General features: G+C 37.0%; 1 protein-coding gene across 2 annotated transcripts in view; it reads right to left on the minus strand.

Moving 5' to 3' along the window:
• Window positions 1–24,895, minus strand: part of Rims1 (regulating synaptic membrane exocytosis 1) — a 442,859-nt gene extending 417,964 nt beyond the window's left edge. For both annotated transcript variants that reach the window (XM_026391365.2, XM_026391407.1), the window contains exon 1: window positions 24,732–24,895. In XM_026391365.2, coding sequence (XP_026247150.2) covers window positions 24,732–24,895 — 164 coding nt within the window. The remainder of the gene's footprint in view (window positions 1–24,731) is intronic.
• Window positions 24,896–25,270: the final 375 nt, after the last annotated feature.

Consider the following 25,270-nt stretch of genomic DNA (forward strand, 5'->3'; position numbering starts at 1 on the left):
CTTGAATCTCTCCAATTATTTTTGTTTTCATTATTCCAAGGAACATTATCTTGACAAAGGTACTAGTGACACCCACACTGTTAAATCCAATGAGTAAATTTCAGCCCTCAGTCTTATTCCACTCTTCACAAGCATGGTGAAGGATTATTTTCACTCTTCACTTCTTAAATAGCATTTCTTCACTTGACTTCCAGGACATAACAGTTTCTCCATTTTCTTCTATCTCACTGGTCACCTCTTCTATGTCTTCCCCACTGGCTCTGTTTTCTCCTCCCTCCACTTAAAACTTAGCAATTCCAAACTTGATCTTTAGCTCTTTTCTTTTCTCCACCTATCTTATTTTTGGTGATACAATTCAAGCTCCATGATCTCTTAACATATTTCTAATCGGACCACATCACATTTTTATCTCCAGAGCTGAGGTATATGCAGCTCAGTGCTCAAGTGATTGCCTAGCACGTTGAATCTCCCAAAACCTGAACTCCCAATTTGAATATTCAACTACCTACTCAGTTTCTCCAACTGTATGTCCAATCATCACCTCAAGGTTATCAAAATGAACAGTTGGTCCAACTGGACCTTCTCCCCAAGTATACACCATCACAAAATGACATGTCAATTATCTGGATGCTCAGGCCCTATAGTAGAATATCACTCTTGACTCATTTTTTTTATTCATACTAATCAAATCTATAGGAAAATCTTGCTAGCTCTACCTTCATGATGTGTCTTTTACTCAATTTCGACACCTCAACCTGTCCTCATTACTGATGCACTTCAAGCTATAATCGCCCCTCACCTGGATTCTGCAAGGGCGCCAGATGGCACTTCCATGCCTGACTCCTCATACTATAGTAATACAGAAGCCTTACTCCCCTGAGTCAGCCTCCACTGGCTTTTTCTTATTTAGAATACAATCCACTGCTAAAAATTTTGTTCCACCAGGCCCTATAAGACCTTCTGATATTTTTCTCCAGGCTCTTATTCGGTCCTTTCTTTAGCTTACTGAATATCACCTTGTATACATTCATGCTCCTCAAAACACATAAATGTCTGCTACCTCATGCCATTTTCCCTAACTTTTCACCCTGACTGGAATTCTCTTCAGTCAGATATTAGCATTATTTATTTCTCTAATTCACACAAGGTTCTGCTTAAATCATCCTCTCCTCACGGAGGCTCTCCCAACCATCCTATATGAAATTGCTGCTCTATCATCTCTACTCTCCTACCCTGCTTCCCCTCCTGTTATATCCTTCTTTGATATTCTATGTGACTACTCAGTAATAACAGCAAATGTTTACATAGCACTTATGTGCCAGACATTTCCTTAAGAGTGTGTGTGTGTGTGTGTGTGTGTGTGTGTGTTTGTGTGTATCCCTATTGAGTTATTTTATTATTCTTACTTTACACATAGAAAAACTGAAGTCCATAGAGGTTAAAACTTTGTCATGGTCACACAGTGGGTAGCAGTATAGCAATGTAAGTTTCTACTCAAACACTGGAATATAAATGCTTCCAACTCCAAAACTCCACCATACTATGTAGCTACTCTCAATAGAATGTGAGTCCATGAGGGTAGGAACTTTGGTAGTGATTATTTAAATATCCTTTGAACTGCAGAAACTTTCTAAGTATTGGATGGATGAAAAAAAAAATGAATGTGTCTACCTCTGGTGTTCTTCTCCCTTTCCTAATTGGTAGTAACTAATTCATTAATAAATTATATCACTACCTAGGCAACTTAGAATAAATAGATTCAGTGTGAGACAACAAAGGGTTTGCCTATGAATAAAGTCTTTGGGATGAAATTTGCTAATATTCCTTTTGGATTCTCAAGACATTTTTAACAAAAATGTATTTCTAGATCCTCATTATTATGGAGAGGAATGATATCCAGATTAGCAAATTAGTAATATAACCAAAACTCTACAGCAATAATTATTTTATAAGGGTAATTTTTAAACCAGTGTAGAATTTTTCAAAGATCGGATGAATCCTTAGAAATATAAATACCAACTGGTTGAGGTGACTCATAAACCACTGGAAGAAGAGCATGCAGTGAATTTTTAGAACGAATAAAGAAAAGTAAAATTTCATGATTGTTCAGTAGGACAATGGGTTCAGCTCTGGAGTCTGCTAGAAATTGTTCTGTAGCCTTGGAAACAGCTTACAACATTTCCTCAAACATTCTGATCTGTGGAATGACCTTTTTGAATGCAAGTTACTCTAGTTGGCTTTTGCTGGAAACAAGTAAACCATCAGGTGGAAAAACTATCCATGGAACTCATCCCAACTTTTCCAAGCACTAACCCACAGAAACCTTTGCATTTGAGGGAAAGAATTCCTGTTGGTCTTCCAAAAACAAAAACAAACAACAACAACAACAACAAAAACCACCCACCATTTTTCTCATCACTATTTTTTCTCCACACACATTTTTATTTCTTCTATTTTTCAAAATCTTAATTTGTGTTTACTATATGGTTGACACTATTTTAAGTGTTTTATAAATATTAACTCATGTAAACCTCCAGAGACTCCTGTGAAAAGACAAAACTGAGGCAGAGAAGTCATTTTTCCAAGCTCTGCTGTCTCTGAGGTTCTCAGTAACTGCACTCAATTCTCACATATGAGCAAGAAACAAGTCACTGGCACAAAGGATACTGGTATTCTCCAGTGAAAAGACTCACAGGTGTTTGAAAAGAAGGCATGTGAACAATTGGAAAATAGCTCAGGCCACCTACACAAAGCAAGCGCATTCCACGAAGCTGGCCTTTTACATTTAGAACGGTTGTTTAAGGAAAGGCAGATTACCTCATATGTCACTAGACTGATTTCTTCTGGAGCAGCCTGACCATAGTTGAAGAGAAAATGAAGGCAAGGATGAAAAGTGTATGTGACAAGACTGGGAATAAGTAAGACTGAGGAAGGGGAAAACATGTGTACAACATACCATTAATATATCTTATAAGGAGAACAGGTATGAGCATACAGGTGAATTGGGGTTCAGAGTGACATGGAAAAACCAAACAGTCCATATATGAAAATAGGTGATCTGAGTTTGTAGGAATAATTCAAGGATATTTTTGCTTCCTAGAAATCAGTGCAATCATTATAAAAAGCAAGCTCCTCAAACATGCACCTACATTTAAATTCACTAAGACATCAACTATTTTGCTCAGTTCTCAATGTGTTTTAAGAAACTGTGACAGGGATTCAGGAAGCACAAAGGTTATCAACTTTGGGTGACTGTGAACCCAGGAAATCTAAGTCCAGCAAAAGTGGCCCCACATTTGTAGCATGTTTTATTTTTCCTAATATATCTGGGTTGGAGAGGCCAGCAATCAAAGGCCACCCCTTCCTAAAGAGTTAAATTTGCTCCTTAAAGAACAAATAATTAATTATAGTGCCTTGAATAAATTACAAAGTTCTTTGACAACCTGAGATGGAGACTAGAACAATTTTGGTAGTTTTATAGAGTGTATTTATAATCAAATATTAGAATTAGAATGGAAACATATAAAAATCATTTTAAATACAAATTCTAAAATACTTAAATTACTCTAAATAAAACCATGCAATATCAATTTGACACCTTTGTTATGAAATTTGATTAATCTCACCTTTGTTGCACCTTTAGTTATGAAAATTAATTTATCCTAACATTTTTATGTGAAGTTAGAAATTTCTCACTGTGATGTCTATTCTAAAATCTCTGGTTAGATTTTGATTTTAAATAGCCATTGTATCCATTTTTAAGTTTTTTTTGCAGACAAAGAGATCTCTAACCTTATATTTTCAGAAAAATGTCTGGTTTGGTATTCAGAATAACTCCTAATAAGCATCTGAATATTTGCAACTGGTGAAAATTAAAAAAAATATATTGTTTATAGAAGCATAATCGACCATATGGTATGCCCTAGGATTTGTATTTTCCTAGTTGAAAGTAATATAAAAGCTTCTCTCATAGATGAAGGGAAAAATATGTATTGCACATTCATCCCAAAATAGGAAGAGAAGAAGTCAAACATTCAGGGTATTGTGTGAAAGCCACTGTGCTTCCTGATATGGGCAGCAAAGAACTGATTACAGTACGTCTACTAGCCAGCAACTTTTCTTAAGGGCTAAGTTAGTATAGTTATGGGTCAACTCTTCAACTATCATAAGGTTCCCCTCTACCACACCTGACTTATACAAAAGGAATGCATCACTCTCACCCCAACCCATCTGTGTAAGCCTGTTCCCCATTGTCAGTTCTTGGGGGTCCAAGACAGCAGCAGGCTGGTATTAGGTTCAAGGCTCAGTGGAACTCCCAGAGGGTCACAGATTGAGAAATGACTCCTGTGTCCTAAATACCAGAAACCATATAACACAAACCCACCTGTCAAAATCCTTCCTCTAAAGGTTCTTTTCTTTACTTTTTCTCCTTTACCTCATAAAGGAGATCTTGAGTCATTTCTAAGCTCCTATGAATAGTCCCTTAGCAACCATTTTAAATAGGATTAGATGCAATTGTTCTCTGTTTAAGGGTGTTACATTATGAAAATCCCAGTATAGATGAGGAAAGAGAGGGGAGGTGGTAGGGAGTATACTCTTTAAGCACATTTAAGTAGATTAAAAAACTTATAAAAAGGTAAACTGTTTCCCCCAAACAATATGGTCTCCATAAATCATTTAAGGTTTGTCAGAAGATAATTAGTGGTCTACCAACTAACCACCCCCCTTCAAACCTCTCCCATTAAGTCCATATCAATTTGTCCATTTGTCTATGGATTAGTGAGTCAAATCTATCTCCCTGGAACTTTATACTTTAAAACATTTTGTAATATGAAATCATATTACTAATTTTTTAAATGACATAAAACATTTCACCTATTTCAAGTAACTAAAATATTTTTTTTTGTTTTTAATAAAGCTAGGCAACAGAGTTCAGAGACTATGGGCTAAATATTTAGGCATTAGCACCCAGCAAACTCAATAAATGGATTAAAGGAACTTTGGATTGAAGAAAGAAAAAGTGAATCTGAGTCCATTTCCTTTAGAAAGCTTAAACCATATCTGATTGCAGTCATTCAAGAACAAAGGTTGTGTGTGACATTTAAGAAATTTACATAAAGTCCATTTTCATATTGTTTTTACCTAGAAATTTGAAATAAAGGTATTTGTCTTCTTCTGTTTGCAAAATAATACTGAAACATCAGCTTTCTCCTTTTAGCTGTCACTGGGTTTACAGCTGACAGCAAATACTTTTCTCTTTAAAAATTCTATTTATTCTGCTAATAGATTTTTATGTTGGGCAATATGATTCAGTACCTGACACAGAATAATTACTCAATAAATATTTGTCCAATTAAATTGAATATTTAAGTTTGTGTTCATTTCTAAGGTCTAATATTTGCCAAATGTTTCATCAAGACTTCTTGAGCACCCTCTTTACCATGAACAAGGTTCTTGGACATTGAAAAAGAGTTACTGCTTTGAGAAGATTATGGAACCACCTTTGGAAATAATATTATGAAATTTTAAATAAACATGTAGCATACAAAAGAAGAGTCATTAATGGCATAAGACTACAAATAAACAAAAATATTATAACAATATGAATTACGATAAACAACATCAATAACAAAGTAGAACACTTCCATTCCAATATTTTACATTATCAGTGTTTTATGTTTGCTTTATTGAAGACATAACAAAGTGAAAAACAGAGAACCTTGTGAAGGAAAGGATGGTGAACAGTAAATAATTAATTTGAATATCAGAGATTTAATTTGAATGCTTCAATGATAAAACTTATATATGACTAACTGAAAAAAGGATTACCTAGAATGACAGGAGAACTATCCCTGCCACTTTAAAACACATCTTTTATTCCCTTCTGATGCAAATTTATACAGAAATGGCAACATTGAGCTCCAGATTTTAAATCTACTTCTTCATCTTCAAATTTCTTCTATAACTAATTCCAAATTTTTTTCTTAACTCAAATGACTGTTTTCAGCATATGAACCTATAGATTTAATAACAATTTTATATTTATGGGGAATGCTAAAAATTTTAGATCATAAGATCACCTTCTCTCTGCACTGAGTTCTGCCATTGGTGAGGGGAGCACTTTCAGTTGGAGCACTATTGAAAGGATCACCAGGATGTCTTAAAAGGAGATACTGCGATAGTAAGGTCAAATTTAAGAGATATCAAAGGTAGGAGAAAAAGGCCAAATTCAAATAGGAATCTCACAAGGACCTGAAATACATATACCTTGCTAAATACTGATCCATCAGGCAAGACAGTGTCTTACACTTTGCAAGCACCAACAAAATTTTTGACAAAGAAATATCCTTTAATACTTCACTTTAGACTGATGTGTGTTAAAAAAGCAAAGATTGGAAAAGTTTTGCATGTTTCAAAGGTGTGGTTAGTGTGATCCTGTAAGAAAAAGTTTAGCCCATTTCTATAGAGATGATCCATCTAGAAGATGGAAATATTTAATAATGATTATTTTTTTTTTTAAACTCCCAATGCCAAATCCACCAAGAACAGGAAGAGAGTAGGGAATCAGGGGAAGCTTCTTTCCTTTGTGTTGCAGCTGACCACAAAGATAGTGCATTTACATTATGTAGGCTTTTCCTTGTGAGAATTTAACCATATTTGATAAAGAGATAAAAACACTGTTTAAAGAGTGGGCATGAGTCTATTCACCATGTCAGTTCTCTCTATGAATATTTACACCAAATGAACATCAGAATCTTCCACCAAAGGCAGTTTCTGTGTGGCTCTTATCCACAGAAGAACTTTCCAAGTTTAGAGAATAATTCATTATTCAATGAATTCAGTGACACATACTTTAAAAAAAAATCCCACAAACCAACTACATAATCTGGTGCTAAAGGGAAAACTTCTTCTGGTAGACATAACTGAGAGATGGTGTTTGCTTTTAACACTTTTTCTTCCAAAGGAACTTTCAAAGGTAATTTCAACAACACTCAAATTTCACCTTCTCTTCTGTCCTGCATTTAGAAACTTCTGATCAAATTAAAATTGACTCTTCTATAGCTTCCACCTGGCAGATTTTTGGTGGAGAATTCTCATCCTGGTCTCCCTGTATCACCTTCAAACCCCTTCTCCTTCCTTGAGCAAGACTGATGAATCTCATCTCATCAGCTGCCACTGCTAGCTTTTTGCTGTTTACTCTTCCAAAAGATAGTAAAAAATAAATTAACCTTTCGCTTAGGACAAATTCTCAAACTACTGGAAAGCATCTCTTATACACCATCTCTAGAAAATTCAAATTCATGTAGAAATAATTCCAACTGGCTTCTTTGTTCCTTGTGTTTGCACCCTACCAAAGGCACAGAGTATACATGCAAAGGCACTTAAAAAACAACACTACACATGTGCTGCATGTCACCAAAATCATATATGCTCTATTTCTAAAAAGATGGATTAAAAAGGATACAGAACACAGTGAAGGGAGCAAATACTTTGATAAACCAAGACACTGAGCAGAAAAGAAGAGGTTCAAGTCATAAAATTTGGGCAATACTTTATGGTAGCAGCAGTAAGCATTCAGTTAAATTTTGAAATAAGGCCCTAATCAATAGAGATCTTTCACTTCACAATCTTAAAACTGCTTTTTTAAAACATCTAAACCGTAGGAAAGATGCATATCATTGGTAATTGTGAGTTATCAATATAGAGTATAAGACTTCATGGCCCAATTACAAAATCATAACATTCCATGAGATTGGTAAGCATAATGTGGCCCAGTATGTATTCATAGAGAGGACATTGTGCACCAACTGGCCACCATTGACTGTGCCAGACCCTGTGGTCAGCCCAGGGATCCCAGAGCCAGCATATTGACTAAAATATGTCCAGTCCAAAAAGGCACAATATTTTATCGAATTCCAAAGGTTCCAGAGTCAGACAAATGAAACCTCTGAAACCACTGTGTTCACCTTCTTTCCAAAAAAAAAATGTATTTTAAAAATACTGAATGTTAAATCCCCTTAAGCCCTGGACAGCCAACTTCTCTAACATTCTGTTCAATGGGCAGTTATTTTTAATTTCTCCTGACCAGGGGGAGAGTGTGTACATAGAAGTCAATCAATCTACCCCTGCCCTCTCTCTCATTTTCACAGCCTTCCAGATAGCCCTACTCCTGGAAAGTTCTACCCTGTGGCTACATTAACTCTCCCCTGCTGCCTTTTAGAGAAGTAGACACTCTGCTGAAGTCTTCTGACCATTCAGCTTATAGCACCTCATCAGAGACATGAAAGCAATGGGCTGCCTCCTCCCCTGGCCTGCTGCTGTGTTCTAGGATGAGAGGGCAGAAAGCATAATATCAACAATACAGGGAGGGACAGAAAGTACGTTTTACAGTCCAAATTGCATTTAATCAAAAGCTACATCTGCCCTAATGTTTTCTGATTCAAACAGTATAAATTTTATTATCAGCATTACCAATAATTACAAACCACTTCAGATAAATTAAAAACTAGCTCTGACATGTACATAAAAAACAGAGCTTCCTGAAAGTGTAATAAGCTCAAGCAATAACTCACAGAGTTGCATAATTGTTGTTAATTTTAGTGCACCCCTGTATTTCCTGATGCAAGCCAGAGCAAAGGCATTATTTTAATTAAGCAATTAATTAATTAAAATAAATGAAACATTCCTGAAAACCCAGAGACCCTAGAGGGTTATATGAGAGAAAATGGAATTAGGACTAGAATTCAGGAATTCCTCAGCAAACTTGTAATGTGGATGTCAGCTTATTTCGCAGCTTTCATAAACACAGAGTCAACTCTCCACGTTTGCCAAAATGCACGATATGAGAAGTAAGCCACCAAATGCACTCAGTGGTGCTATCACCTATTCTTAGTAAAAGACAATTTCTGAAACATATTCAAATAAATGTAAGTAAGAAATAAACTATAAAAACAGTAAGATCAAAATATTGCTATAAGGGAAGTCAAGGAAGTTGAAATTAGTTTCTAACTTTCTCAGTTTACCCATTAATCATCTCTTAGGGTTTAAATACATACTCTTTGCAAAAACAAACATCTTACTCATCTGACTTTCACACTGGGTCTTAATTTTCTAAACAAAAATATATGGTGGTAGGAGAAACACTGTAAAAATGTTAATTACCAGATGAAAAGGTTCATTTAAGCTTGAACAAAACATATTGTAACTTCATGCTGAAGAGAAAATAATAGGGAGTGCTCCAGCCTTACCCAGGACTGTGAAGCCAATGCAGCACCCTCATCCTTTCTAAATTTGCTATTCTGCCTCACCCACAATTTCTGTTTTACCTCTAACCCCTCAGAGCTCCCTTGTATATTAAATACCTATATGCAGCTAGACATATAAAGTGGCTCCCTGAGAAGCTGACTCTTCTAGAAGGGGAAGTCCAAGAGGAGAAGATAGCATTAAATAATGCCCACTCCTCTCTGTACTGCACTTCCAGAAGTTCTCCCCTCCAGCAGACCCTGAGGTGGATAGCACAAAGAGCTGGATTTTCTCAGCCAGGAAGAGTCCAAGGGTCAAATGAGAAAAATCACTCCTCTCTGGAAATGACGGGCATGATAGAGCAATGGATCCTCCATTTCTCTCTTCTGGGAAAATTCCCCACTGAGGCTCTCATATTTCTGTCTCCTGTAATGAGGAAAAATAGAGAGCAAAGAAAGGAAGAAAGAAGATAAAATGCCTAAATCTGCCCAAAGTACCCATTAATTCTTCCCCAAAGAAATAAAAACAGAAACTAAAAGCCAAAGAGTGCCCTGTTTGGTTGAGGGGAGGGGATTGCAGGGGACAGCAGTCTCAATTGAATGAAGAGTCCAAAAGGGTGAATGGGAAATACTGCTGTCCTTATTATCACTAGGTCCTCTTACCAATCACATGGTGTGAAGAAACTTAGCAATGCCTGCTAGGAGAAAGGCAAATAGGTCAGTATCTTAATTACATAGTTGAAGGGGGGAAAAAATACACAAGACTGAATTCTCAGAGTTACATTGATCCTTATAAGTCACTGCCCTGAGTATTTAAAAAATTCTGGGAGGAATTTTATCATTTAGAAATTTTTCAAAAAAATAGCCTTGGAAATGTATTTTAATTACCAGAGTTTCACAACGACAACAGATGTCTTTATTATAAATACTTGATTTTCTCATGAGTTAAAAGCAGAGAGAAAAAAGAGTGTCTGTGTTATGACAGTATAAATGCTACAAGCTAGAGTTTGGTGGTGATGGTTAGATGTTTTCAATATACTTATAGTTATTTTTTAGTTTTTCTATCATGTTTGATCTCTGCAAAGGTTCATAATTGTGATGTATATATACTTTTAAAATATTGGAAAATCATCTTCATTGCTCCTAATTTTGTGTGAAAATATCAACATAACATTAATTGATCCCTGGCATAAAGTAAGTTCACATTAGATTCATATTGAAACAATATTTTTGAAGAGAATTTTCGTTACATTTCATTCAGTATTTACTATATGAATAGTACTTGGGAATGTCACTGATTTAATGTAGATGGAAAAATCTTAATTTTTTAAAAATAAGGCATTCCCAAAAAAGAATTTGGATATTCTCAGTTGGAGGTATCCCTTCATGTTATAAAATCAAGATAAAATATTCTTTTCCACTGAATATAGATCATATGAATTAAGTATGTTAATTCTCATGCTTTCATCCAAGATCATAAACTGAAGAGGTAAACCAAAATGTTTCCTTTAGTATAACAACAAATGTAACGAATTAAATCTGTAAGCATAATGTAGGGTAAATCTATTCCAATATGCTGCTAAAATAAGGTTTATTACCACAGTTCAACAGAAAGCACCTGACTTCTTCTGCGTGTTCCCAAAGCTCAGGTAACTGAATTGTGCTAAAATCGGTACAATGAATAAGAGTATTCTGGCTTAGCACAATGTAGGAACTGAGCTCCAATTGTGATTCAAAATTCCTTTATATAGTATCAACACAGCTGAAACAGGGCTCACACAGCGTAGATGCACCTCTTTTTATACTCAAAGAGATGTGAATACTGGGTGCATGGTACTATTTAAATTCAAACTATTGAAAAATATTCATTATTATAGCCAAAATCTGTTAATGCTGCCTAAGAATGAGAAACAGTGTCATGTACATTATATAGTTACTGTTACCTCCTTTACTTTTCCCACCCATTTTACAGAAAAGACAAATAAGACAAAGGGGAGGAGTTAAATGACTTCAATCAAGATCAACAATAAGTGGTAGAGTCCTGGATTCAGACCCAGACCTGCTTGATTCTGAAATCTACACTCAGGTATTCCCCTCCCTGCATCCCAAAATAATTACTACTACTATTAGTAAGATTTTACATTAGGAAAACATTTTTATCATCTGCCTTATAGCATCTGGTTGTAATAGTAGTCAAGTTTGTTCATTTCCCAGTTCCGGGGAACATTTATTGCACATGCTGTGTAACCTGGAGCTCTATTTTCTATTTGTATGATCAGTCATACAAATAGTTTTCTAAAGTGAATGTACCATATTACATTCCCACTTTGCATAAGAATTCTAACTGCTCATCATCTTCACCAGCATTTAATGTTTCCAGTGGTTTTCATTTTGGATATCCTACTGGGTGTTCCCTATCCTCCTTTCACTTAGTGAAACAGTACTTTGCTGGTTATTCATTTAACTCTCGTCATTTCTTCCTTAATATCTTCAAACAGGATCATTGTCCTCTTTCAACTTCTGAAAATCGATTTTCCTTAAGGCTTATTTCTATGTCTTTCCCTTCTCCAAATTAAATCCCTTCTTCTCACCTACAGGTGCATAGCCTTGAACAAGTGATTCATAAATTAATATTTCCCCTCCATTTTCTCTAGTTCCTAACCCATACCCCCTTGAGTAGGCTCTCCCTTCTATCCCTCTGGATACTTCCAAAAGCTGGTGGTACCTGTCAGAAGCCAACCCAAAATCAATTCATGAAAACAAAAACAAAACCCTGTGACTTCTGCTTCAGAAGTCTCTATGAAATCCTAATATGTCCCCATCAACACTCAAGTCCTTATTTCTAACACCTCTCACCTGGCCTTCTGCAATAGCCGCCCAGTTAATTCATAAACATACAGGTCCACAACTTTCACCCAATCTGTTCTTGATATTGCAGCAGAGTGATCTTTTTAAAATACTAATAGGATTATGTCATACATCTCCTCAAAACCTTTTGAGTCTTTGGATAACAATGCAACTGTATAGCATGACCTGGAAGACCCCACATTCCCTGGCTACTGCCTACCTCTCTAAAATTCTCTCAACTTCAAGTAGCCTGGCTTTCTCCTAACTGCTCTCTTCCACAACACTGGCTTCCATCCAGATCTTCAGACTCTCCCCATCTTCTTCCCATCAGCAGCCTGGAAGGCACTTTCTGCCTAGCAGGTATTTTATTCGTGATATTCTAACCTCTACTCATCCTCAGATCCTAGCCCAGTCCTCACTATCATTTCCACAGGAACTACTCCTGGACAATCTGTTCTTGGTCCGAATTCTGGTTTTATATTATATAATCAAAATATCAAATGTTTTCCTGTCCTGCATTCATTATAGATTTTAACTTCACATACATGCCTTTTTAAATAACATATTCTCATCCTACAAAAGGCAAAGAGCAGATGGTTCTATTCTGACACGATGCCTAACATGCTATAAGTGTTCAGTCCATTTTTGTTTCAAGAACAAATGAGTGGGGAATCATTCATTTTCTTTGATCCTCTAATAGGCCTCTCTTTTAAAACATGAAAAAGGGTATTGGCTAGTCAGTGAATCATCTGGCCTTAGATAGTGTTCTTTGCTAGCTAAATTAGCCATCCCCCAGGGTCGAACTTTCTTCCAGAATTACACTAGGACAAGGGCTGTGAGTACAAAGGGTAGTTCCAGGCGTGTCTATATCATGAAAATTCTGCAAATTACGTAAAATTACCCTCCCCACAAAAATACCTTATAGTAAGAACTTTTTAAGTCTTTAGTTATGTGGGTATGGAAGATCATGGGCAAAGCACAGGTAAGATGGGATATATGTGAAACACAGTTGAGTAAGTTCAGGTATATAGATGTGAGTAATTATTCTCTTCCATGCCAATGAATTTTTCCTTTAACTACTCATCAACAGTCTAGTTAGACTTTCAAATCAGGAAGAACCAAGCAAAGCACTTCTTCCTACAATGAACAAAACCAACTGACTTTTCTAAGTAAAAAAGCAAAACGTTATTTTCATATATACATAATTCAAAAGCATAGTAGGAAAAGCTTTTTGGAATCATAAATAAATTACTGTATATTGAAAACGTATCTTTCAGAGAAGTATTAAAAATTAAAAATAAAATTATCACAATTAAGCAATATTGATACAGTTTAAATATAACTGCAACAAATATCATTGCAAAGGAGACCTTTAAAATATTTCTTAATCCTTGGCAATGATCCACCTGTTTTGAATAATACTCAATATAACCAAATTCAAAATCAACAAAGTAATTAGAAGTTCCCTTGTAGTTTTCTTTAATGGAATAAGGAGCAAGTAAATAAAAGAAGAATTGAAAAAAAAATGAATTGTTCAAAATTATTGGTAGTTAAAATGGAACCATGTGGAGAGGGAGGGACAGTGGGAAAAAAAAAAAAAAACACTGGTTAAGGACATAGAAGACCTGCAGGGAGTCTTCTCTTCAGCTCTCTCACTAATTAATAATGAAATCCTCAAAGAGGCAAGAGACCTCAGTTTTCTCTTCTTGAAGTTGGAATGAATCTTCAATTGTTAATAGGTTATTATTTTGATTGCCAAATCTTACCAACTGATGGCCTAGAGCACTATATTCAGGAAGGTTCTGAGGTAACCAATACTCATTAGCAATGCAGCTCTTGGTGTAGAAATGTGAGTATTTGCTCACTCTGGACTAGACAGTCACTAAGTGCCTATCCCAATCTCAACAGAGTCCAGTTTCTGGAATGCAAAGATCAGCAGTTTTGTTTGCAGGGTATGCAGACCATGCAATTTAGTTCAACAAGCACCTACTGAGATCCTACTATATAGTGGCCACAGGCCAAGGCAATGGAAATACAAAGATGATTAATATTAGACACCTGCTTTCAGGGAGTTCAAGTCTAGAGGGTGATTTAACTGAAGTGTACTTTGTAACTAAAAATATAATCAATACAATCAATACTTTATGGTCATGAGCATCTGATTTAATTCTAAATATAAAATCTGAAAATATATGCTTAAACAATTACTGGAATTAGTGATGTTTTAATTAAGATATTGCCATTCAGTATATCTTTCTAGAGGATTTCGTTTTTAAAAATACTGTTTACATCCTCCTACACTGATATTCAAATACCTTAAGAAAGCTGTCTTTCAAAAAGCCATGAATGATAAATCAAGAACACAACAGACCATCAGAAAATTATACTTTTATTTTACCTTGTAATGTCCAATATCCAATATTTATTTCCTCATAAATTCTGGTCAAATCGTTTCTTTCAATAGCCAAAAGCAATCAGCTCATTCTTTGCTTTCAGAATTTGCTGACTGAATTCCCTGGTTAGAAAAACCATCCTACACCATCCTCCCACTCATATCCTTAGCAGCCTTAGGTGACTCCTCCAGTTCACTCACATCTTTTGAATATATTCGTTCATTCATATACGGTTTCAAAAACTGGGCACCTGTTATATCCCAGGCACTGTGCATATATGATGAATACAACAAAGAATAATTCTACTCACAGGAGTTTATGCTGTGCTGAGAGAGGAAGGCTGAGTGAAAAGGGTTATGAAAAAATGCACACAAAGGAGAAAAACATTAAAATCATTCTGGGAAGTCTGGAAAGATGTGCCAGTTGAGGTATCACTTGAGATCATTTGAAAGGCTAGGTCAAAATTAGATTGAAAAGTAAATTCCCAACAAAGAGAAAACCATGAATAGAGTGATCAAGGTGTGAGGAAGCACTGACACCCAGAGAACTAGCTCAGTAAGACTTGTCAGGAAGGGATGCATGGACCAGAGAAAGGATAGTATAAACAGAATACAGATCATGAAGTTGAACCTTTACTTTGGAAGAGGGTATTTCACCAAGGAGATGTAATCCATAAACAGAAAATAAAGAGAAAGCATTGAGTATAGACAAAAATCTCAAGAAACTTATGATGGGCTATAGTAAGTATGAAGCACTTACAGGACATCCAGGTTGAGATATTTAACAGGGGTTAGAATACACTCAGAATTTGCCAAAAATTCTAATGATTTGGAAGTCACTGACATGGTTGAAGCCACTGTTTCAGATCTATTGGGACCTGCCATTAAAATGGGAGGTGTGGAGGGCTGAGTAGAACCTGTGAGAAGGCCAACATTTGAGAGTCAAGAGGAGACAAAAATAGGGAGCTCTAGAAAAACTAAAGACAAATTGGAAATACATGGAATTATGCAAAGAAGGGCAAGAGGGAGCTTCAAAATTACCTCCAGCCCCTATTATAGCCACCACTCGATTGTACTGTTTTATATTACTATTTAGTATTTTCCCAAAATAAACCTTATATTTTTTAAAATTTGCACTACTTACTAGGTAAAAAATGTGTTTCTTGTTGTCTGGAATTGTGAGGGTTCTTTTGCTTGGTTGGTTGGTTGGTTAGTTTTTGGTTATTGTGTGTGTGTGTCAGGCAGTGAGGATGGGAGTGTCCTATAGCATTTTAACATACTGCCCTCATGGAAGGACTAGCCACCTGACTGAGTACCCATCAATCACAGTTGTATTCAATAATGACTGCTGTAACTTAGGCCTTTGGAACTCCAAATACCAAGGAATCTCTTTCTAATACCTATGTCTGGAGCAATACTTAGACTATAGAATCTTTTTCAGAATAGCATCAAGTTTTTTTTTGTCAGGTTGCTATATATCAGGTGACTAGATTTGGCCTAGGGTACATAGATATCTATAAATTGAAATATCTTTCCTCATTATAAGAATATTTTACTGTACTTAAAATGTTTCAATTACATTTTCATAAAAATTTTCATCAAGATCATATCAAATCAGAATCTATTTATAAATTTTGCTTTTACCAAAATCTTAATATCCAAAATAAAAAAGACCACTCATTTCAATATCCTTTTATTTCAAATATCAGAATAGAAAAGAAGACTTAAGCTCCAATATATTAAAATACAGAGATAACTAAGAAAGATAAGTCTGCTAAGCTGCATGAAATATAAAAGGAAAAGCCATTTGGTTACTTTACTTTTTTTCCATCTCTTTTCTACGAATACACTAAGCAATCTTTCTGATCTGAAGAGAACTTCTCAATGTGAATATATACCACCATACATTTAAAGAAATCTAATACATTGATTTATACATTCCTTGGATACTTCAAAATTCAATCTGCCTAATTTTTCCAAAATGCAAACCAAATAAAATTGAAAAAAAAAAAACAGCCACTCTTAAAAAGTTTATCATTACAATAGTTAAAAGCTGTGTTTAAATAACAAAAATCATAATGTGGCACACAGCCCTGGAGCACAACTAACTTCCAACTTGAAAACAACTTGCTATTCTTAAGATTAAGAATGCTCTTCGAGGGCTGGGGTCGTATCTCAGTGGTAGAGTGCTTGCCTAGCATGTGTGAGACACTGGGTTCGATCCCCAGCACCATATAAAAATAAATAAATAAAATAAAGGTATTTAAAAAAAGAAGAAAAGCTAACAATTGCTGAAATGACTTTAAAAAAAGAATGCTCTTCAAATATCAATCAATAGTGCTGTAAGTACATAAATGTAAGTTGAGAAACAATCAAATAGACTTTTTAAAATCTAGCAAAAGCATCAAGCACATTTCATCAGTAACTACTAGTTTATTAGTTCCCACCTGTGAGTATGTACATTATGCAGGAGAGATCACTAAAAGAAACTAACCAGTGTAAGACATTTATATGACAGTAAAGATATTTTGTTTTTCAATTCACATATCTTTCCTATGTAAATATAATGACATCTTCCAGACAATACTTACTTAATTTAATGATGGGTAATACAAAAAAAAAATATACTAAATAATATGTAAATCACTAGCAAGGTATTATCATTTATAATACATTAAAAAACATCTGTTTCATCATTACGCTTCTTGAAAATAGCTAATATTCTAATTAAATGCATTAATTACTTACAAATTGCATGAAATTATTTTCTATAACATTACCTTATCTCACTATCTAAACTGCAGAGAAGTTATCAAAATGTTACATTCTAAAATCTATTCAATTAATTCAATTAATTCACACATATTAAAGACAGCCCCTTTTAATTGTAGGTTATACTTTTAGAAGGCTCAATATAGAATTTTCATAACTATCATTTGAAAAATATTTTAAAATTTAAATTCAGTTCTGCCATAAAAATTAGCACCAACTGATATTCATAGAAGATAACACCTCTTTCTCAGCAAAAGCATACTATTTACCAAAAAATGATTTTCAAGATTCTATATCTACAACTTTCTTGCACTACTTATTGAGAAGTTAGATTTTAACACTGTCAATCAATTAATTTTCTGGGGTTTTAAATGAATAATTTGGGGCAGGAGAAGAAAGACCTATGAAGAGGAAGGCAATATAATTTGTCATCCAGGCTAAAACTTAAAACTGAGAGAAAAAAATACCATCCATAGTAAGGCAGAAAATTGGTATAAACAAATGAAGACAAATGTAACACACAAGTCATTCTTCTTTTCAACAACTCCAGTATTTTTTTAAATAAGCATTCATATGCACAGGAAGTTTCACAAGATAGCAACATAACTAGGAAAATCCCAAGCCAATTCTTCAGTTTGTTTCCCTTTTGTCATCTACAGAAAATTGACCTACCTTAAATTAAGTGTATATCAACTCAATATAAGAGTATAAGAAGATACATAGAGAAAACCTAAGGTATTCAGTACAGAAACTTAAAACATTCTTAAACACATTTAATTTGTTACATCATTCAACAGTAAACTAACATGAAAGAGAAACTATTGCTTGGCACATGCATGGTCCCGTATTCAGCTAAGTCTGAAAATTAGTAATTTATTGAATCCAGTAAAACTAAAGTCATCTGACTTTTTTTGTCCCCCTAGTAAAAGGTGAGGAAATTACCTTAAGTTGATTTCTTCTCTCATTTTCGAATTAGGGTTTTCTTTTAGCTACTTGAAACTTTATCATTTCACACTACTTTTTGTGCTAAAATCATTTATGAGCTATTTAATGAGGCAGAAAAAAATACAATGAGGGTAAAAATAACTTTAGATCATGCCCTGCAATTATTTTATTTTATCTTTCATTCTTTATCATATTCTTAAACAGATACTTGCAACCGGCAACACAGCATTGCTTTCATGATAAAGTGGATGCTCCTTCTCCAAGAGTTCATTTCCACAAGCCCCACAGTGCTTCAAACACTAAAGGAAATAAATAAACATTTTGGGATTCTTCTATAGTTTTAAAGAGTAAACATAATAATGGTATTTTCTGGGGTACAATAATTTGAAGTTTAAAGATGCATCCACTTTACCATATTCAAGCTTTATAATTTAGAAAGGCAGGCATTATAAATTCCACTTCACACACAAAGAAATTGATGCTTGGATGGGTTCACTTGATAATGTTCATTCCTATGAAAAGTGATAATGTTAAGATCAAATTCAAATCTGGTTTCTATCTAATTGCCCAGTACTTACATCGCTTTCTGACATGGCATTTTAAAATGGTAGAACTAAGCCAATATCAGGCTGTGGGCAGTGGACCTTCTCTTTATTGTACCCAAACAGCCCAACACTTGACCCAGTTTTGATACCTGAAATTCTAACACCTGATCTTACTGTTGAATTAAATACCATATCATGCTTTGTTAGAACTAGTCTACATTATAAATAAAGTTCAGAATAATAGCTCTGAGAAGCGAGAGCCTTATGGTAGATAAAAGTGGAAAATGTCAAGGTATGAGGGAACTCTGGGAACATAAGAGCAAGTAGATCAGGAAAGCCCAAGGCACATATAGGGTTGGAGACTCAACTGTGGCCAGATCCCAAGAGCCCAGATGGGGCACTCTGAAGAGCAGGGAAAATCATAGTATCCACAGGAAGTTCTTATCTTGCTTCTTTAAAGATTTGTTCTCTGGACTCCAGGATATCATGAGCAAAGGGTCAGGAAGGTACCTATCTAGTTCTGGGGATTTCACTAATATTAGAAAGCTAATAAATACTGACAGGCTGGATTTCTCATCAAGAAGAGAGCAGAAGACAAAGTGTAAAACTTTGTAAAGAGTCCAGCCAAATGCCTGATGTTGAAATTCTAGAATGTAAATAGTCAATCTTAGTCTCCTACCCCCAAAGATGAGGGAAACTAAGCACAATATCCACATCATGGTGTACATTTTTAAAATACTTATAAAAATAAAGATATGGAATCAGTGTGTATGGGTTTGGAGTTCTATTACTCTAGTTGCCATGTGCCTCAGGCGAATTTATGTTAAGGCTTAGCACCCGCTTTAAATTATATCACAGGACCAAATGCAAAAAGTTTTTTTAAAAATAGAAAATGATCCATGAAGATAAATGGAAAGCAACACAATGGATTTATAACCCATGGCACCTCATCCTCATCCATACACTTATTATAGATGTAGGAGAAGAATAACATGGTTCAGGAAGTCACATTTGATATATTTCTGTGAAGCTAATTACATAGGACTACACAAATCATTTTTCTTATTTAACTAGTGAGCAACTAACATACCCAATATGTTGTGTCTCTATTATTCAAGTTGGCAGTAGCACAAATAGCTCACACTGGTTTGCATAGTATACTGCTAATTTAGCAATCTAATTACTTAAATAGTAACTTAAGTCTCTTAAATTACTCTTATTCTCCATTTTTGTCTCTTGTTCTCTTTGATAACTCCTCATATCTTTCATTTCTGAGGCTTCCCTTTTCTACATTTTCTTTAAGCCTTTGGGAATTCAGCAGTGGGCATGGACATCTGCTGAGATAGGTTTTTGTTCAAGATGGAAAGTGCCAGTAGAGTTCAGCATTCAACTTCCTAAAGTGTAACCCCATCAACTGATCATGTGAAGAAGCTGAAACTCCAAGTGAAAGTGTTTTCTCCCCCAGTACTTCCTTCTTAACACATCATCTTGGATTAGTTATAAACCTGCTACTCTTCTACCCACCCCTCTTCACTACTTGCCTTTTCCCTTTTTCTTCTCACCCATCTCTGCCATGAAAATGTGATTGAATATGTCTGAATATGTGATATGAAAATTTGCCAATGAAAGTATGATACCTGTATGCATGGGGACTTTATCACCAAACTTTCTAGTCACCCTAGTCTATTTCCCATTCTTTCCTCAATTGCTAATTAAGTTCTCTCCAAATGACCTTAAAAATACATTTCAGGACACAATGTTATGCTAGTTTGGAGGGAGAAAAAGAAGGAAAGCTAAAGTTACAAGAACTCTTCTTTTTCTATCTCCTATCCATGAAGGAGGAAGCTTTAATAAATGAGAGGGAGATGTTCAAAGTCAATATTCTTAATAAATCAACTCACACCATGGGTTGCAGGATTTGTAAGAAAAATAGAACCTTATATAATTCCAATAATTGTCTCACTCATGTTTACATAGTAAGTAGAATAACTAGAACCCCAAAATGCAAAGTGCCAAAGTTAATGGTATTCTGAGTACACCAAGATTCTTTTTATTATCTTCAAACTGGAGAAAATGCCCTCTCTCTCCACCCATAGGAATGTTCTAATAACAAGTGTAAGTGAAGCTCCAGCCTGCCCCCACTTTGATCAGCAGCTTATCTTCTGAATCAGCTTAATCTTTCATCAGACCACTTCTCTGAAACTGAGGAAAGACCAGAAGCTCATTTTTTAAAAGATATATAAAAAGAGACCTCTTTATAGATAGATAGTGTAGTATACGGGAAAACATTTAGTCTTGGACTAAAAGGTCTGTTTTTTAGTCTGGTGTGCATTAGTGTGCAAATTAGTTTAGGATAGAGTAAAGATTTGAGAATTCTAATACCTGACTACTTTTTGCACAAGTTATGGTGAGAATATAAATATTTACACACATATTAACTGAGCATAGTTCACCTATTTGGCATCAGGTTAAATGACAATTTAGAGTAATGATGGTAAAAAATGTTAGCTATTATTATGAAGTGTTCCAATATGGTTTTCAATTTTCATTTTCAAACCATCCTGTTAATTCTATGCTTCTATTTTTCTCTTGCTATTCTGCAGCTCCTTTATGTTTGAAGTTATTATTAAAAAGGAATAAGATTTTATATCTAATAAGGTATTCTCTGATTTAGGTACCAGATAGTGCAGTTTTCAGTCCATGTAATGTACTGGCTCATGATGTCTACTGAGAGTTACTTGAAGAAGAATTCATTGAGGAAGTTAGATTTCAAAAAGTCCCCAGGATGGATGGACACACACATACACACACACACACACACATGCCTACACGCCTACTACAATTAAGAAAACACCTCTAATTAACAGATAATTAATCAATCATTAACTATAATTTACAGGAGTCAGTCACTTCCAGTTTTATGGAAAAATTAGTGCACTTTGCCAAAAATCTATTTTTATGGTAAATACTTTTGATTTCTTATAAAATTTCTCTAAAATCTTGAGGTGAAAGTAGCTTGGGTTTTCTCTTTATGCAGATTTAATGACATTATCAAAACTGAATTCAAGTAGTAATTTATAATCAAGACTAATGAAACTATACAAATATATTTTAATTGATATTTTGCAATGTTGTTTTGGCATGGTTACCCACCCATTTTCTCATTCTATTAAAGACTATTTTTATATCTAGTGGAGAGATAGTAGGCATTCACAGTGGGTAGCTCAAAGTGATCATTCTAGTAATCCCAAAGTGAATTTTAAGCCTAATTGTTCTGTTACCAGAACTTTAGCTTTGTAGAATCTCTGAAAAGTCTCAGATGTGTGATATGATGGACCACATATTACCACAAAAACTTTTTTTTCTGATTTAACAAATATTTCAAACTCCTGCGAAAAGCATCCCCTTTCCCAATCTATTTTAATGCAAAGTTTAGGAAAGGTCACCACCTAGGACTAGGTGCCTGCCATTAAGTCCCCATTCATACATGTCATCTGAATAGCTTCATGATCTCCAATTTTTAAGACATAAAGTGTCCCCTAGGGGGAGAAAAAAAAGTACAGCACTGTTCCACTAATTGCAAACATAACAGCAAGCTAGGATTCCCAAACCCTCCCCAATCCACCACTGCATAACAGGCCAAGGCATTAACAGGGGAGGCTGATTGATAAAGTTAACGCAGAGGTCCAGGATTACAGAGGGCTGTTGTATAACAGCATCACATACTGCGATATCATGTGAATCCGTGCAATAAAGGAACACTATTTGCAAGCAAGTGGAAAACAGTCACAGGAAAAGCAGTGAAAAAGATGTGTTAAACATAAGCAGTTGAACAGGGTTCCTGATTTTTATCTGGCCACATAAACCTAAACAATCTTAAAATTGTCCTTAGGCAGTAAGCAGATTTGAGATTTTGTCTTAAAACTCATCCACTTCCACTTAAAACCCATTGCTCTCCACCATGCTTGAAACAGCCAATGAAGAGGCGTGATGGCCACTACTTGCACTGTGCCTTCTCTTTCCTATCTGGACTCTGTCAAGCAGCAGCCCATATTTTCACTAGCTGCTGGAGGCCTCCATCCACTTGCTATCTGTAGCAAACACCAAAAGGACAGCGGCAAACCTGTAAATCCTAACCAAGAGAATAGGTGTCTGGAACAGGTGGCAGGGGCTGCAACCGTGAAGACAGACAGACTGACAACCAGACAGACAGACAGCAGCACCATCAGACACCATCCATTACTTCTAGTCTCAGAAGAGGGGAAGCCTGCAGCACCAGGGATATCATTCTTCCACTAGGGACAGGCAGCAGATTAATGAGGGTTCTGCCTCCCTCAATCCGGCAGGCTTAAAGTATTTGTTTTTTGGATGAGAAGGAGCAGAGAATTCAGAAACCTGCTGCTCTTTATAGAATAGGCCAGCTCCGGCCTTCTGAGTTAACAGCTTTTTTTCCTGAGTCTATATGAAAGGGCAGGAATGACTGGATTTCTACTATTTTGCTGTGGCCTGACTCCCACATCTCTCCTTCAATATATCCCTCCCCACTCGAGGTGGCAGTTGCACTGGCTGGGGACCCATCCATCTGTGAATGCAGCCTCCCTCCATTCCTTTCCTTTGAGGCATTACTGCACAGAGGGGAAGCAGCATCCTTGGCAGCATCTTCTCTTTAAGAGACAATCCTAGGAGCTGGACGAGAGGCCAAGCTGGGTGTACTCTGTGCCTGGGTGACACCCCTGCTCCCTACCTACCCTTCTTTACAATCAGCCAACTCCAGATGCAACAGGTTCCCTTTGGTTCTTCATGTCAAATTGCCTGCCCCCAGATACATCTTTTAGCTAAGCAGAGGACACTAAAAAAAAATCAGTCCCAGTCAGGGTCTCTAAATTCCCCTAGCCCTGAATGTAAAACTTTCCTGAATGCATGCAGACTTCCCAAGGGAAGGCAGAATTAAGTCCCTTTCAGCTCCACTCTAGGGGTGATTCTAAGGAGCCAGGAAAGCCCAATCTCTATGCCAGTACCTTGTAAGCAGCCTTGTCTGAGGCCAGCAGCAGCAGACAGTGTCACACACTCCTGCACCACTAGAAACCTCCCCAGGAAAATGGGGCACCAGGCAGAGATCCCCTGAAGGGTTCACAGGTTCTAAAGAAGGCAGGATATGTACAAATATTCAACCCCTTATTGGGCTGCTTCCTTCAGGAATTGATCAGGCTCCAGAGGTCTCTTGGAAACCAGTAATGGGGAATCTCTATTTTATTCAGGCCAGAGTCCCTGTCAGCTTCTGGCATTATTGAAAACTTTGTGTTGCCAATGGCAATATATATAGGTAAGAAAATTTGTCTTCACACAGGTAGTCTGTGTAGAATGAATAAAAGGTTAAAGAGAAGCTGGGGAGCAGGTTACCAAAGATGGCAACTGCCCAAAACAAGACCCAACCTTGATCTGTGAAATGAATGAGTAGCAAAATGAACACTAAAAATAAGCATTTTTATTATATAAATACCTGCACCCTTTTCTGGGGTAACTCTGACCTGCTAAACAACTCCAAAAAAGAAGAGGAGCTGTCCTCAGCACCTCAGCACCTCTTCATCCCACCCCACCCCCTTCCTTCTTCATCCTCTGGCCCCTAACCTGCTCCCAATCCAGGGCCCTTCCACTTAGGTGGGATCAGTTCCTCTCAGCTTCTGCATATCCCACTACCAAGGTGGCCCCTGTTCACCCAATCTTCCTGGGCACCAGTCCCAAGCCATCCTCTCCCAGCTCCTAGGTTCCTGCCTTAGTCGCTTTCTCCCCTTCCTCGGGTCCCCCTAACCTCTTCCCTGGTCAAGCCAGGGCCCCTGGCCTCCAGACTGACACCTCCGCCCAGCACCCAGCACCCTCGCCCGCCCCTCCCCCACACTCAGCCGAGAGGACTGGGTGAGTGAGTGGTGAATGGACGGATGGAGGCACAGAGGCACGGAGGGATGGATGGCGCGGCTGGGGGTGGCTTACTTGAGCATGGCTTCTTCTTTTTCCTCCTCTTCCTTCTGCCGGTCCATCACTGCCATGATAATGTTCCTCTCTTCCTCGGTCAGGTGGCTCAGGTCGGGCAGCTCTGGCATGGGGGGAGGCACCGTGGGTGGGCGAGGACCGCGGGGCCCCACGGTCGAGGACATTTTCGTGGCCTGCCCGCCCCCTCCGCTCGCTCTCTCGCTCTCACCTTTCGGATTCACGCCCAGCAGCTGCGCCCCTGCTTTCCCCTCACAGCGGAGCCCTCCCGGCGGCGGCGGCAGGAGGAGGAGCAGCGGCAGCGGCAGTGGCAGCAGCAGAGCCGGGGAGAGCGAGAACCCAGTCTTTCATGGTTGTTTGCATCCACCCAGCCCCGGATGCTGCCTTTGTTTTGGTCGCCCTGGCGAGGCTAGGGGCCGCCTGGCCGCCTCCCGCAGCCCAACCTCGGCCGGCGGGGGCGGGCAGGCGGAGGCGCGGCGGGCGCGGCGAGGGGGCGAGGGCTCCGCCAGGCTCCGCCGATCCGGGCGTCTCCGGCGGGGCTC

Source organism: Urocitellus parryii, chromosome 8 (genome assembly GCF_045843805.1).
Source record: "Urocitellus parryii isolate mUroPar1 chromosome 8, mUroPar1.hap1, whole genome shotgun sequence".
Taxonomy (NCBI): Eukaryota; Metazoa; Chordata; class Mammalia; order Rodentia; family Sciuridae; genus Urocitellus; species Urocitellus parryii.